This window comes from Dermochelys coriacea, chromosome 27 (assembly GCF_009764565.3).
Source record: "Dermochelys coriacea isolate rDerCor1 chromosome 27, rDerCor1.pri.v4, whole genome shotgun sequence".
NCBI classification, from domain to species: domain Eukaryota; kingdom Metazoa; phylum Chordata; order Testudines; family Dermochelyidae; genus Dermochelys; species Dermochelys coriacea.
In genome coordinates, this window is record NC_050094.1 from 9,807,149 (window position 1) to 9,822,246 (window position 15,098).

At 46.5% G+C, this 15,098-nt stretch overlaps 2 protein-coding genes across 9 annotated transcripts in view; both read left to right on the forward strand.

The window, feature by feature from the left end:
• The window catches only part of LOC119849119 (beta-1,4 N-acetylgalactosaminyltransferase 2-like), a 45,341-nt gene that overhangs the window by 5,076 nt on the left and 25,167 nt on the right, over positions 1–15,098 (forward strand). For 3 of the 8 annotated variants that reach the window (XR_006277219.1, XM_043503294.1, XM_043503297.1), the window contains exons 1-2: positions 7,496–7,692; positions 14,186–14,359. Coding sequence is in view for 7 of the 8 variants with exons in the window: in XM_043503294.1 (XP_043359229.1) it covers positions 7,517–7,692; positions 14,186–14,359 (350 nt within the window). In the remaining variant the exon portion in view is untranslated. Of the gene's footprint in view, positions 1–3,088; positions 3,178–3,337; positions 3,360–5,111; positions 5,235–7,495; positions 7,693–9,844; positions 9,883–11,520; positions 11,541–14,185; positions 14,360–15,098 lie in introns of those variants that run through there. The other 5 variants (XM_038385830.2, XM_038385832.2, XM_043503295.1 and 2 more) reach the window with 5 other exon arrangements.
• Positions 5,197–15,098, forward strand: part of LOC119849007 (beta-1,4 N-acetylgalactosaminyltransferase 2-like) — a 79,628-nt gene continuing 69,726 nt past the window's right edge. Inside the window, exon 1 of the mRNA XM_043503298.1 lies at positions 5,197–5,234. Within this exon, the coding sequence (XP_043359233.1) occupies positions 5,212–5,234 (23 nt within the window). The 5' untranslated portion in view covers positions 5,197–5,211. The remainder of the gene's footprint in view (positions 5,235–15,098) is intronic.

The following is a 15,098-nucleotide window of genomic DNA, read 5'->3' on the forward strand; positions in this document are numbered from 1 at the left end:
AGTAGCCTCTTGTTCATACTCCGACCTATCCATGGTGACGACAGCACCTCCTTTGTCAGCCTTTTTGATTATGATGTCAGAGTTGTTTCTGAGGCTGTGGATGGCATTGTGTTCTGCATGGCTGAAGTTATGGGGTAAGTGATGCTGCTTTTCCACAATTTCAGCTCGTGCACGTCGGCGGAAGCACTCTATGTAGAAGTCCAGTCTGCTGTTTCGACCTTCGGGAGGAGTCCACCCAGAATCCTTCTTTTTGTAGTGTTGGTAGGAAGGTCTCTGTGGGTTAATATGTTGGTCAGAGGTGTGTTGGAAATATTCCTTGAGTCGGAGACGTCGTTGCCAACTGTGTCCACATATCTATTCAGGGGACACCATCATAGGGCCTAATCACATCAGCCACACTATCAGAGGCTCGTTCACCTAAAAGTGGCAATTCTTCAACAAAAAAACTTCAAAAACAGACTCCAATGAGAACTGGAATTAATTTGCAAATGGACACCATCAAATTAGGCTTGAATAAAGACTGGGAGTGGATGGGTCATTACCACAAACTAAAAACTATTTCCCCATGCTAATTTTTCCCCCTACTGTTACTCACACCTTCTTGTCAACTATTTGAAATGGGTCATCCTGATCATCATTACAAAAGTTTTTTTCTCCTGCTGATAATAGCCCATCTTAATTGATTTGTCTCGTTAGAGTTAGTATGGCAACCCCCATCTTTGCATGTTCACTGTATATATCTCTCTCTATATATATATCGTCCTACTGTATACTCCAGTCCAAGCATCTGATGAAGTGGGTTTTAGCCCACGAAAGCTTATGCCCAAATAAATTTGTTAGTCTTGAAGGTGCCACAAGTCCTCCTCATTCTTTTTGTTGATACAGACTAACACGGCTACAGTTCTGAAACCTCCTCTAATAGGGTCTGCTCACATACCCAGGTCTATTTTTTCTGCGTCTCCTGATTTGAAACCTTTCCTTCTTTTTGCCTTCTCACTTCCCAGTCCCCTACTTTTCTTCGATCACTTCACCTCCTATCCAGACTCCCTCTCCCCAAGACAGCATTCTGCACTGCTGCATTACGTGCTAATGCCAGGGTCAGGGCTAGTACAGTAGCACTTTGCACTGTCACTAGGGCAACAACATGGGCCAACTTCCAGTGGCAGAGACAGCCACACATCAGGGGATGCAATTTGTTCTGCCTCATCTTAGCACTTACATGGTGCCCATCGCTGTTGGACATGAGGCTCTAAATGCAGAAGCACAGCGTTGCAGCAGGTCAAGTATATAACAACATAATTCCAAAATGAACAGTCCACTGTATGGCCTCTTCCTTCTGGAGAGCCAATGAAAGAACAAAACACGTGACTGAGGTCACATTGCTTAATGCGCTCTAGGCACAGTCTAAGAACCTATATAGAATAGAAAGGAGTGAAAAAGTACTGGGGTGCAAAGAAGCAGGAATAGACTTGCTTTCTTTTACATCAAGGCTGGTTTAAGGGCACCATGGGAACCCAGTTATGAGACTTTTGCTCAACCCTAAGGTTAGTGAAAAGAAAAGGAGTACTTGTGGCACCTTAGAGACTAACAAATTTGAAGTGAGCTGTAGCTCATGAAAGCTTATGCTCAAATAAATTTGTTAGTCTCTATGGTGCCACAAGTACTCCTTTTCGTTTTGCAAATACAGACTAACCCGGCTGCTACTCTGAAACCTAAGGTTAGTGTCACTGACCCTTTAAATCTAGCTCCTAAAAAGAGGGGGAAAATCCAGTCTCAGACAAAGAGAGACAAAACAGCCACAAGGCAGGGTTAGCCAACACATATATCTTGTTAGTATATGCCATGTTGTAAGAATGCCTGGCACTTATAAGAGCCAAACTGGTCTATGTTTTTCCCCTGATTTTGTTCATTCATGCTAAGCTACATCCCACAATACCCTGTGTGACAAAGCTCTGTTCTTGCCTCCATGGGTCCCGCGTTTCCTGGCGGATTTTGCTACCCTATAGGCTCTCTGTGACCCTCCACATAACCCTTCTCTCTCTAGAGACAAGGGTCACAGTCTACTGAGCCATTTTCATCATAAGCCAGCAAGGGAGGAGAGGAGAAGTTATCCTTCCTTGCACAGTCTCTGTTGTCTCCCAGTCTCAGTGATTAATCAGGGGGCAAAAGTGTGGGGGGGGGGGAAGCCCGGGCCCACTCTCTATTCCGGGCTCCAGCCCAGGGACCCTAATAGTATCAGCTATGGTAGCTGACCTTTTAGAAACATAACATGTACAATTCCCTGGGCTACTTCCCCCCACAGCAGCCCTCACTTCCTCAAGCTCCACTTCACCCTGACCTCAGGGTCTCCTTCCTTGTACTTGATATGGTGTGTACTACTCAGCCTCTCCAACAGCACAACTTCCTCCCACAGCTCCTGACATGCACCCCCATCTGACTAACTGGGAGGCTTTTAACTAGTTTCAGCCAGCCCCTGATTGGCTTCAGGTGTCGCAATCAACCTAGCCTTCTCCCTGCCTTCTGGAAAGTTCTTAATTGGCCCCAGGTGTCTTCATTGACCTGGAGCAGCTGCCATTTCACTTATCCTGGTACCAGAGATTTGTTTAGCATGGAGCTAATATATCTGTCTCCCACTACTTTTCTATAGCCATCTGGCCTTGCCCCGTAACACCTGCAATAATACAAATCAGCATTTGGCAGGTGCCAAGGGGCCAGTTGGATATAAAAACAAAAGCAGCCCTTATTGTGGGCACAGCCCCTGGGCACAAGCATAGCCTTCCTCAATACACACCAGAGAGACAAGGTGGGTTAGGTAATATCTTTTTTTCTGAAATGATCACACCCAGACAGAAGAGTAGAGGGAGGTTAAAAGTAAACAGACCAACTGAAAAAACCTGGTTTGATGTTGTTTTTAAAATCTCGTGATTTTTTTTGGGGGGGAGGGGTGAATCCAACTCATGATTTTTGATCTCTGGTGGCTGGCAATACTGAAGGGGGCTCTGCCTGGTGTCAGGCCTTGGGCTGGTGCCTCTATCCCCTGTCTCTCTGATCTAGGAAGTAGATATGAAGCTGTGACTTCCGTTCCCAGGAACGGAGCTGGCAGTCTCCTTTCTTGCCTGCTCGCCAGAGGAGGGCTGCCTGAGCAGCCAGAAAACCCACCCACCTCCGCAGCCCAAGGTAAGCCCAGTTGGGGCAAGTCGGGTTCCTGGGAGTGGGGCACCCAGCAGCCTCCGAGTCCTGGGTGCTGCAGGCCTCGGCTCCTGCTGAGCTCTAAGCAGGGGCTTGAGGCACAAGACTACGTTTGTTACAGGGAATTGGTTCCTGGGTTAGTGTTTCTGTGCTGTGGTGTGTAGTTGCTGGTGAGTATTTGCTTCCGGTTGCGGGACTGACTGTAAGTGAGGACTGGCCAGCCTCCCAAGGCCTCTGAGAGTGGGGGGTTGTTTTCCAGGATAGATGTAGACTGTTGATGATGCACTGGAGAGGCTTTAGCTGTGGGCTGTACGTGATGGCCAGTGGTGTTCTGTTGCTTTCCTTGTTGGGTCTGTCCTGTAGAAAGTGACTTCTGGATACCAGTTGTGATGTTGCACTCCATATGCCTTATGAAAATATGCTTGGAGTGTGAATATAACTTAACTGGAATATGCTTTATGCAAAAGGTCACTTGTAAGGTATGATTACAAAGCTTATAATCTACTGAGTGTGTTCATCCTATTTGTATGTATGTATTATTCTCGTATCTAAAACTAGAAATATGAAGGTCCTATTGTAATTATGAGGTCCTATTGTAATTATGCAAAGTGTGGGCCATTTATGGTGGTTTAGAATCTTGATGGCTCCCATTGACCAGGACAATTGGTTGTAAATGGGGGAGGGATAGCTCAGTGGTTTGAGCATTGGCCTGCTAAACCAGGGTTGTGAGTTCAATCCTTGAGGGAACCATTCAGGGATCTGGGGCAAAAACTGGGGATTGGTCTTGCTTTGAGCAGGGGGTTGGACTAGATGACCTCCTGAGGTCCCTTCCAACCCTGATATTCTATGATTCTATGTTTACTTGTAAGCCTTCCTGTGTTCCTCTGAGTCAGGCTGGGAGAATGGAGGCTTGGGGGGTCTCACAGGACATGTGATCATTGCACCTGGTACTGGAATCCATCTTGAACCTGCCGGTAATAACTCATCTTAAGTGATCACTCTCCTTACAATGTGTATGATAAAACCCATTGTTTCATGTTCTCTGTGTGTGTATATAAATCTCCCCACTGTATTTTCCACTGAATGCATCCGATGAAATGAGTTGTAGCTCATGAAAGTTTATGCTCAAATAAATTTGTTAGTCTTTAAGGTGCCAGAAGTACTCCTTTTCTTTTTGCGAATACAGACTAACACGGCTGCTACTTTGAAACCTGTCATCTTAAACCTGGTGCTTTTTCATTTAGAAAGAGGGGTGGGAATCCAGAGAAACAAAAGATTCTCTCCTTCTGCCAAAGCTATAAAAGGGGGTGGAACAGAACAAAGGGGGTTGCCAGTCATCAGAAATCCCCTAGTTACCACTTATACCAGGGGAAAGGATTGGGCCCAGACTAAGGAGTCTAGTCTGTGAAATTAGCTTACTGGAACATCTCTGAGGGTGAGATTTACCTGTATTCAGTTTCTTAAATGTATTAGGCTTAGACTTGTGTATTTTGTTTTATTTTGCTTGGTAACTTACTTTGTTCTGTTATTACTTGAAACCACTTAAATCCTACTTTTTATACCCCAGGGGCGAGGACCAAAGTCTCAGCCCACCCGAGCCCCGCCAAAGCCCGAGCCCCACCATCCTGGGCAGGAGGGCCAAAGCCAAAGCCCAAGGGCTTCAGGTTCAGGCACGGGGCCTGTAACCTGAGCCCCACCTTTGGGCTTTGGCATTGGCCCACGGTGGTGGGACTCAGACTTTGGCTTTGGTCTTGGGCCCCAGCAAGTCTAAGCCAGTCCTGGCAACCCAATTAAAATGGGGTCCCGACCCACTTCAGGGTCCCAACCCAAAGCCTGAGAACTGCTGGTCTAAGAAGACCAACCAGACCAAAGGATGGATGGGTAAATAAACAGAGATACAGAGGGGTGAAGGGACTTGCTTAAGGTCACGCAGCAGGCCACTGTCGGAGCTGGGACCAGAACCCACCTCTCCTGACTCCCACTCCAGTATCCTACCTGCTAGACCATGCTGCCTTTCATGTGATGAAAGCCTCTGTGTGGTGCAGGTGAGCTTGGTTGGAGGGGGCATACACTGCCCTGATTCATATGGCAGTGGCAGCTAACTGTTAGCTGAAAGAATAAAATCAAACCTCTGTAGGCAGGGTTCCTACTCTGTGCTGACAACTATGATTTGATCCAAACCAGAGCAATTATTAGCTAAAACTGGCCCACAGACTTTGCTGCTGCATAGCAGGATGAGCTGGATTATACTGTTCAAAATAATTGAACACGTTGTTTTACTAGTGAATTGTATTTATTCAGTGGTTTCTTTCTGGCACTGGTGTTCTGGCTTGCATTTCTTATGAGGCCTGTATCTCGACAGTTCAGTACGAGTTCTCTTTCTACATTTCCAAAATGTATTTTGCTTAGTTTGCAGCTATTTTTGTTTTAAAGGATCAATATTTATGTCCTTTCTAAGCTGAGCAGTAGTTTGTTTGCAGTATATTTCTAGTAGGCATTTGTTCTCATGGAGAGAATTTTGCACAGGGTGATGGTACAGCTGAACCATTCCTCACAGAGGAAGTTTTTTACCTTTTGAGTAGTTTGGCTGAAAATCTCAGAATTGGGGAGATTTCCAGTAGCACAGCTGTGTTGTCACTGTTTCTGTTGAAACGGACAAGGCTGTTACAGCAAAAACAATGAGGAGTCCTTGTGGCACTTTAGAGACTAACAAATATATCTGGGCAGAAACTGTTACAGTGAGTGGAAACCTTCCTCAGCTGCTACTAAGCTGCTTGCGGAAAGACACCCTTTCTTCCTGCTCTGTGGCGGGCAGGGGGAGCGGATACTGCTGCACTTGTAGCTCCTGCGCTTGAACCATGTTGGGCTCTCTCACGCTTGGACAGCAGAATGTGGGTGCTGGGGAATTAAGCTGCAATTGTACCCCCCTCGGAAGGCAAAACTGCAGACATGAAAAAAGGCAGATGGGACCTCCCCAGCGTTTGTGAGGACTTGTGTATTCTCTCCTAGTCCTCCCTCCACTCCCGTTTTGGATACAGTTGAACCTTTACCGAGAGGAGGATTTTGATCTGTGGAAACACTTATTTAAAAAGCACTGGTCCTTGCTGCTGCACCAACACACAGGTGCAAGCTACAGTGTTGCAACCATGGCTCTAGAGCACTGAAGTGCTTGTTGGTTTGGTTTTATGGACAGGAAAACAGCCGTGTTCTCCAAGGATGAAATTCTCTGCTGACATCCCGGCTCTGCTCTTCTCTCAAGACATGCACCTATCATAGCTGGAAAGCAGGCTCGCAGAGTTGAGCTGCAGCATGTAGATCCAAAAAGAGGATTTTGCTTTAGGTGCAAACACTTGTTGGGGAAATAATATGCTGCAATAACACTACTGCAAGCAAGAGTGGTTGAGAGGACCATGACTGTGGAAGATTGTTTGCAGTATATAAAGGGAGAGAAAGGTGCATTCTCACACTCAGCGTTATAAACTCTTCTCTTGGGGTCCCATGCTGCAGCACAGCTAAGATACTCTGCTTCCCTAAGCAGTGGTTTTCAAACAGCAAGTCACGACCCAGTACTGGGTCATGAAATGTAAGCCACGGGGTCAAGGCATTAAAAGTCCCGTTGGTGGTGCTGCCTGGCTAAGGCAGGCTAGTTGCTACCTGTTCTTACACCGTGCTGCTGCCCGGAAGTGGCCAGCAGCAGGTCTGGCTCCCAGGCGGGGGGGGCCACGGAGCTTTGCACACTGCTCCCCGCTCAGAGCACCAGTTCCGGGCACCTCTGCCTAGGAGCCAGGCCTGCTGCTGGCTGCTTCCAGTGCGCAGCATGGTCCACAGGGCCAGGACAGGCAGGAAGCCTGCCTTACCATCCCCACTGCACCGATGACCGGGAGCCGCCTGAAGTAAGCCTACTCCCCAACCCCCTGACCCAGCTCTGAGCCCCCCCAAACCCAGGGCCCCTTCCTGCACCCCAAACCCCTCATCCCCAGCCCCCCAAGAGCCTCCACCCCCACACAGAGCCCTGAACCCTTCCCACACCCCAACCCCATGCTCCAGCCCTGAGCTCCCCCAAACCCAGAGACCCCTCCTGCACCCCAAAACCCTCATCCCTGGCCCCACCCCAGAGCCTGCACCCCAAGCCCAAACCTCCTCCTACACCCCAACCCCTTGCCCTAATCCAGAGCCCCCTTTCACACCCTGAACTCCTCATTGCCAGCCCCCCCAACCCCTCATCCCCAACTCCATTGGGTCGCAGGCATCAAAAATTTTCTTCAATTGGGTCGCCAAAAAAAAAGTTCAAAAACCAGCTTCGGCCCCGGCAGGGACGTCCTTAGGCATGCGCATCTGCGTAGGACACCCAGAAATTTGGGGCACCACCCTCGCTGGCTGCTGCGCAGACTCCTCTCCTCTCCAGGCCCTCCCCAGGGCCGGGCCAGCTTCTCCCCAACCGGATACCCCGGCCCCTCCGCTCCCCTCCGCTCCGCCTCAGCAGGGCGGCACGGAAGTTTGCATGTAAGTAAGCAGGGGCAGCTGGGGGGGGGCGGGGGCAGGGGCAGGTGAGGCTGGAAACAGAGTGTGGGAGATATCTGGAGGCTGGGAAGAGAGCAGGGAGCGGAGCTCGGGGGGAGAGCCGGGCACGGGACTTCGGGGAGCCCGGGGACAAAGGAGGACCCGGGCTGGGGATTGCTCGGGGGAGCCGGGCTGGGAAGGGAAAAAAGCGGGGGGGTCTTTGTCTGGCTCAGTGAGTGAGCAGCCAACTTGCTAGGGCCTCCTGGGGAGCAGGCTGGTGGCTCCAGGGGAGAGCAGCTGTTCCAAGCAGCCCCCCACTGTACCTGCCCCATCCCCTCTTCTGCCCACACACCCTGCTCCGGCAACACCCTACAGCCTGTCTCCTGGTCTCCTTTTCACTCCACCTCCCTCTGCTCTGAAATTTAAGCCCAGATACCAAGGATCCCCTTTGGACCGTTATCTTTCCTCATGTCATGGCGGACATCCCATCCATCATGTAAAATGCTTCCCTGTGGCCTTTTGACGTGCACACAGAGGTATCTCACTGCCAAGTCCCTATCCTGGGTGGGGTGGGGTGGAACGGGGAGGGAGAAGGCTGCAGGGTGATCTCCCACCTCCATGCAGCCAGTGGCCTATGCTTGCCACTGTTATGCTGGAGCCTCCACATTTATTTATTGACAAAATTTAATTTTTTGGTGCTGAATTCTGTTGCTGGCACAAAATGCCCGAGGCAGGCAACAGCTGGATTCGTTGCCCGGTGTGCATCGCCCAATAATCACAACGGGGTGGAGAAGTAGAAAAGTTTATTTGAAGCTTCAAGCGGTACAGGGAGACAACAGTCTTAAATCCAAGCAGTTACACATATTTTATACATTCATTCTTTAGCATGCTTATCCAATAGCAAGCTGTCCTAAGTATCCATATAGCCAATCCGGTATACCGGCCAGTTCCCCTTTTTCCTCGTATCATCTATTCCCCCATATATGGAGTTTGTTCAGCACTATCTAACATTCCTGTCCTGCTTGACCTAAACTTGCTCCAGCCAGTCTGTGCCTGCAATACACTGTTGCAAATTTCTCAGCCTGAAGGTTGTGAGTATCTCCAGGCAGAAAAGGGAAGGAGGGGGGCCATCTGGGCCTAGAGTGAGGGGGCTTCATCGACACTCGTGGTCTTCCATCCCCTTGAGTTACCTAGTGGCCATGCCCGGTGTCCCCAACAATTCCATCAGGAGTATGGGATGCTGGGCAGTTGGGGGCGGGCTGTGAGAGGAGCAGTGGGGGGCGGTGTCTTTGGGTGGGAGATCGCTGGGCACAGGGATCTCTGGTGGAGATCTCTGGGTGAGGAGCCACTGGGCATGGGGTTTGCTGGCCATAAGGGGGAATGGAATACTGGGCAGGGTGGTGGTGTGATGGGGCATGCTGGCAGTGCAGGGCTGGGTTTGGGGGTGCAGGTGAGAGGAAAGTGCGGGGGTTAGGAGTGAAGGCAGCACAATTAAACTGTTTTTAATGAAGTACACGTGACACGTTTTCCAATACTGTAAGCTTATGTTTGTGTTGCTAAGAGTAAGTTGCATAGGGGCAACAGTTTAATAATATGTGTAGGCAGGGGTTCTCAAACTGGGGGTTAGGACCCGTCAGGGGGGTCACAAGTTTATTACATGGGGGGTCATGAGCTATCAGCCTCCACCCCAAACCCCGCTTTGCCTCCAGCGTTTATAATGGTGTTAAATATATTTTAAACTCTTTTTAATTTATAAGAGGGGTCGCACTCAGAGGCTTGCTATGTGAAAGGGGTCACCAGTGTAAAAGTTTGAGAACCATTGGCATAGGGCCCCATAAATCCTAAAGACGGCCCTGAGCCCTGCCCTTGGGCTTTGGCATTGGCCCACAGTGGTGAGACTCGGACTTTGGTTTTGGCCCTGGACCCCAGCAAATCTAAGCCAGTCCTGGCAACCCCATTAAAATGGGGTCCCGACCCACAGTCTGAGAACTGCTGGTCTAGGAAGATCAACCATACCAAAGGATGGGTGGGTAAATAAATAGAGGCACAGAGGGGTGAAGGGACTTGCTTAAGGTCACACAGCAGGCCACTGACTGAGCTGGGCCAGAACCCACCTCTCCTGACTCCTACTCCAGGAGCCTACCTGCTAGACCATGCTGCCTTTCATGTGATGAAAGCCTCTGTGTGGTGCAGGTGAGCTTGGTTGGAGGGGGCATACACTGCCCTGATTCATATGGCAGTGGCAGCTAACTGTTAGCTGAAAGAATAAAATCAAACCTCTGTAGGCAGGGTTCCTACTCTGTGCTGACAACTATGATTTGATCCAAACCAGAGCAATTATTAGCTAAAACTGGCCCACAGACTTTGCTGCTGCATAGCAGGATGAGCTGGATTATACTGTTCAAAATAATTGAACACGTTGTTTTACTAGTGAATTGTATTTATTCAGTGGTTTCTTTCTGGCACTGGTGTTCTGGCTTGCATTTCTTACGAGGCCTGTATCTCGACAGTTCAGTACGAGTTCTCTTTCTACATTTCCAAAATGTATTTTGCTTAGTTTGCAGCTATTTTTGTTTTAAAGGATCAATATTTATGTCCTTTCTAAGCTGAGCAGTAGTTTGTTTGCAGTATATTTCTAGTAGGCATTTGTTCTCATGGAGAGAATTTTGCACAGGGTGATGGTACAGCTGAGCCATTCCTCACAGAAAATGCATCCGATGAAGTGAGCTGTAGCTCACGAAAGGTTATGCTCTAATAAATTTGTTAGTGTCTAAGGTGCCACAAGTACTCCTTTTCTTATTCCTCACAGAGGAAGTTTTTTACCTTTTGAGTAGTTTGGCTGAAAATCTCAGAATTGGGGAGATTTCCAGTAGCACAGCTGTGTTGTCACTGTCTCTATTGAAACGGACAAGGCTGTTACAGCAAAAACAACGAGGAGTCCTTGTGGCACCTTAGAGACTAAGCTCAAAAAGAGGGTGCTTCTGTCTTAAATGGGCTTATTTAGAAGTGATTGCTGTAGAAGATTTAGGTATGTGTTTTTTAGTCCACCAGCGTTCATACCATGGCTTGTTTAAATGGTGGGTTCAAATATTCAAACACAAGTGTCTAAATTTAGGCACCCTAAGAGAAGTTTGTTTCGACTCTTCACCCACACCTGCTTCAAATGCTGAGCAACCACACTTTGTCCTCTCAACACTTTCTTAATGGGCAGATAGCAAGTAATTAAATACACATCCTGTTGCACAACTGTTGGTAGGCACTCTTTCTGTGCAATAAGAAAAGGAGTACTAGTGGCACCTTAGAGACTAACAAATTTATTTGAGTATAAGCTTTCGTGAGCTACAGCTCACTTCATCGGATGCATTTGGTGGAAAATACAGAGGGGAGATATACCACTGCTCAATATGAACGTGACTTAGTACAGCTCCTTTTAGGGAAGACTGCACAGGAGAAAGGAGTGGGGGAAAATGTTGCTGGACCAATGTACAGTGCAGTTAAAACATAGTTATCTTCATATTTCTCTACAAGCTATTATTTGAACAGTGACAAAACCATGGGTCTTGGGGAAATGCTTGTGTGAGAAATTGGAAAGGAGTGCAAACCACCAGAGACAACTGCAAAGAATCAAAACTTCTTGAAGGTAAAAAAGGAATATTAGGGTGAACGCCCATTTGGTTATATCTATGAATAGGAACAAGTATAACAGAGAGGAGGGAGAGCCCCACTGCATCCATTCATTGAGGAAAGCAGGGATGTTCTCATGAAAAATTGGATCCTGGTTCTTGTGAAGCCATCCAGTTCTGCAACTGACTGAACTTTGCGGGGGCAGCCTACTTTATTAAATAGGAAAGGTAACTATTAATAAGTGTAGACTCAGGTTCACTTCTTATGCTTTTGTTTTGTATTGTGACCATTTGTTTCCACCACCCTTTCTTGTTGCTACTTAAATATTTATTTTTTTCTTAAATAAAACTGTTTTTGTTAGAAGTGCTCACAAGTGCTGTGTGGTTTGCAGGAATGGTGGTTTAACTAGTAAACTGGGGTACACTGCTTTAGTGGAGGGAGAGGATCCAGGATTTCTGTGAGTTGCTTGTGTCAGGGGCTGGATATCACAAGGAAATGCTTCAAAGGGACTTGAAGATTGGGGTACATCTATTGTTAACCTGCAAGGTGAGGAGAGGGCTGGCATAGCCCAGAGGAGAGTGCATGAGTGGGTGAAAGGCTGGTGGTGTTAGGGAGTTGCAGCCACCATCTTCAATGAGGCAATGTAGCCCGGCCATTTTGAAAGAAGGCAATTTTTCATGAGTTTCTCTGAAGAAGATCTTATGCACCGACCAGCTTCTGCTGACAGAAATTTCAGTTAGGGGGGTAAACAATGCTGAAAATCATGAAGTGTGTGTGTGTGTGTAGTTATCACTTTTATTCCAAAAGCTACCTGTTGCACCAGAGCTACCCACAAAACAGGGCAGTGGGGAGGGGTGTGCATTCTGGTTGCTTTGTGGCATTCTAAAGTGTGTGTGGATATGGGTGGGAAGCAGCCAGACAAGCTAAATCATGTTTTAAAATCGGCAAGTTGATATTTTTAATAGAGTGAAGATATGAAATATGGCCTGCTAATGTTGAGTTTTGTGTTCATGCATTAAATTTTTAACTTGAAAACAATAAGATAATTCCCAAACAAAACAACATTAAGACTGAGTACATATTAGCAATTCTGCATTAAATACATTACAGGGATGTTGCTATTTATGCAAAATACCAAGTGCTATAAACCTAGGAAATTCATTGTTAAGGCTGCATATTTAAGAGAAATCCAAAGGTATTTACTCTGAATTTCCTGAGTTTATAATGCTTGGGGGAGGAGAGTGTCATTTTTTTGCGGGGGTGGGGGGGTTTGATATATTTACAGCATCTCTATAATGTATTTAACCTGGAATTACTGACATGTACTCTCAGCCTTTGCTCCATCTTAATGTAGTCTTTGGGGAATAATAAAGGTTGTGAATGGCAGAAATATTAACTGTGGTGTCTGGAGGGAGTGGCCTATAATTCAGGGTGTTCTTGCTCTGAGTCCAGCGCATCTTTCCCCTGTGTCACAGTCCAAATGGGTCAGCAGAACCCTCAGTGTGGATTCTAGGAGAGGCTTTGGTAGGTGGGGGAAAGAAAATAGCAGCAGGGATGCACTAGGAGAACTAATAAGATCTGTCTTAATATCTATTCTTAGCCAATAATTGCAACTAATCAACATGTAAATTCTTAACTAGTCGTGCTCTAAAGGACACAGGGCTGGCTGGTTTAATAACACCCTCAAAAAGTTCAGAGAAAAAACACAATAAAATACAACAGTTTTTATCTCAAGCTCATAAGTTTCTGTCTAAACAACTGTCCTATAATCGATATAAGCAGCTTCCCAGCATGGGTAGTCAGTCTTTCCTAAGTATAATCAAGGAATGAGGCTTTTTTATTTTGTTTGGTAGAAAACTCTTCTGAACATGAAGAAGAGATTCAGATCTGCTGGGTGTGGGCAGAAGGGAGAAAAACCAAAGCTGAAATGTGTTAGAGTTTGGAAATGCAGCCACAGAGCTAACAGCTTATAAATGGATCCTGGATGAATTCAAACTGGAGCAGATACAGAGAAGGGCTACTGGGATGATCCGAGGAATGGAAAACTTGTCGTATGAAAGGAGACTTGTCTTATTAAGGAGCTTGGCTTGTTTAGCCTAACTAGAAGAAGGTTGAGGGGAGATATGATTGCTCTCTATAAATATATCAGAGGGATAAATACAGGAGAGGAGAGGAATTATTTAAGCTCAGCACCAATGTGGACACAAGAACAAATGGGTATAAACTGGCCACCAGGAAGTTTAGACTTGAAATTAGATGAAGGTTTCTAACCATCAGACGAGTGAAGTTTTGGAATAGCCTTCCAAGGGAAGCAGTGGGGGCAAAAGACCTATCTGGCTTTAAGATTTTACTCGATAAGTTTATGGAGGAGATGGTATGATGGGATAATGTGATTTTGGTAATTAATTGATCTTTAAATTTCAGGGTAAATAGGTCGAATCCCCTGAGATGGGATATTAGATGGATGGGATCTGAGTTACTCAGGAAAGAATTTTCTGTAGTATCTGGCTGGTGAATCTTGCCCATATGCTCAGGGTTTAGCTGATCACCATATTTGGGGTCGGGAAGGAATTTTCCTCCAGGGCAGATTGGAAGAGGCCCTGGAGGTTTTTCGCCTTCCTCTGTAGCATGGGGCTCGGGTCACTTGAGGGAGGCTTCTCTGCTCCTTGAAGTCTTTAAACCACGATTCGAGGACTTCAATAGCTCGGACATAGGTGAGGTTTTTCATAGGAGTGGGTAGGTGAGATTCAGTGGCCTGCATTGTGCAGGAGGTCAGACTAGATGATCAGAATGGTCCCTTCTGACCTTAGTATCTATGAATCTATGTTGCCTCGTTGCTTACTGAAATCTTCCTTTTGTCTGTTTAATGCAGTATGAAATGCTTCCTTATCCTGGTCTTGGGTACAATGGTTGTGTTTTTTGCCTTCATGCACTGGCAGAGGAAAACTGAAAATCAGATCAAGGGAGAGATTTCAGAGGCTCGGTCTGACATGAAACTTCTGTCACCAGAAAAATACAAGTCCTTGTTTACCTACAATGGAATTTGGTAAGTTCCCTTGCTGATATTAACTGCTTCAATTGTTCTTCGTAGCTAGATTTGTGCAAATACTGCCAAAGGAAAAGGTTGGCTAATGTTTGTTTGAATTGTTAAATATGCTCCAGCTGTTAATGCCCATATTGCAGAAAGTTAATTTCAGGTTTGGAATTATGATGATTTGCACTAGTTGCCTATTTCATCTGATCCAGGGATAAAAATTCACAGGATCTTTGAGATTAATGGAAGCATCTGGCTTGTTAGATGCTCCTTATAAATTGGTTACGAACAAGCTACAGACCAAAATTATTTGCAAAAATTAATTCTGCAAATAATATTGACTAACAAACTTGAGAAAATTGCAAATTTTGTTCACAGGGCCAGGGAGGAGGGATACAAGGAAAAAATAATTATTCCTTTGGATCTATCTAGTCAAACACATCAATTAGAACTGTAATGGGGGGAAACTTTTAATAGTGCTTAAATCGCATTGACATTCAATGGGACGTAAGTCATTAAGGATACACTTACATGGCAAAAAAACCAACAAAACCCAAACCCAGTAGGAGCAAGTCTCACAGCCCAGGTCTACAGATTCAGACTTGCACTATGGGGCTAAAAATACCTGTAGAGACATTTCCACTGGGCTCTGAAATCCAGTGAGGGTGGGTCTCAAAGCCCAAGCTCCAGCCTGAGCAGGCCTGTCTACATTGTTATTTTTAGCCCTGTTGGGTTAGCCCAAATCTGTCAA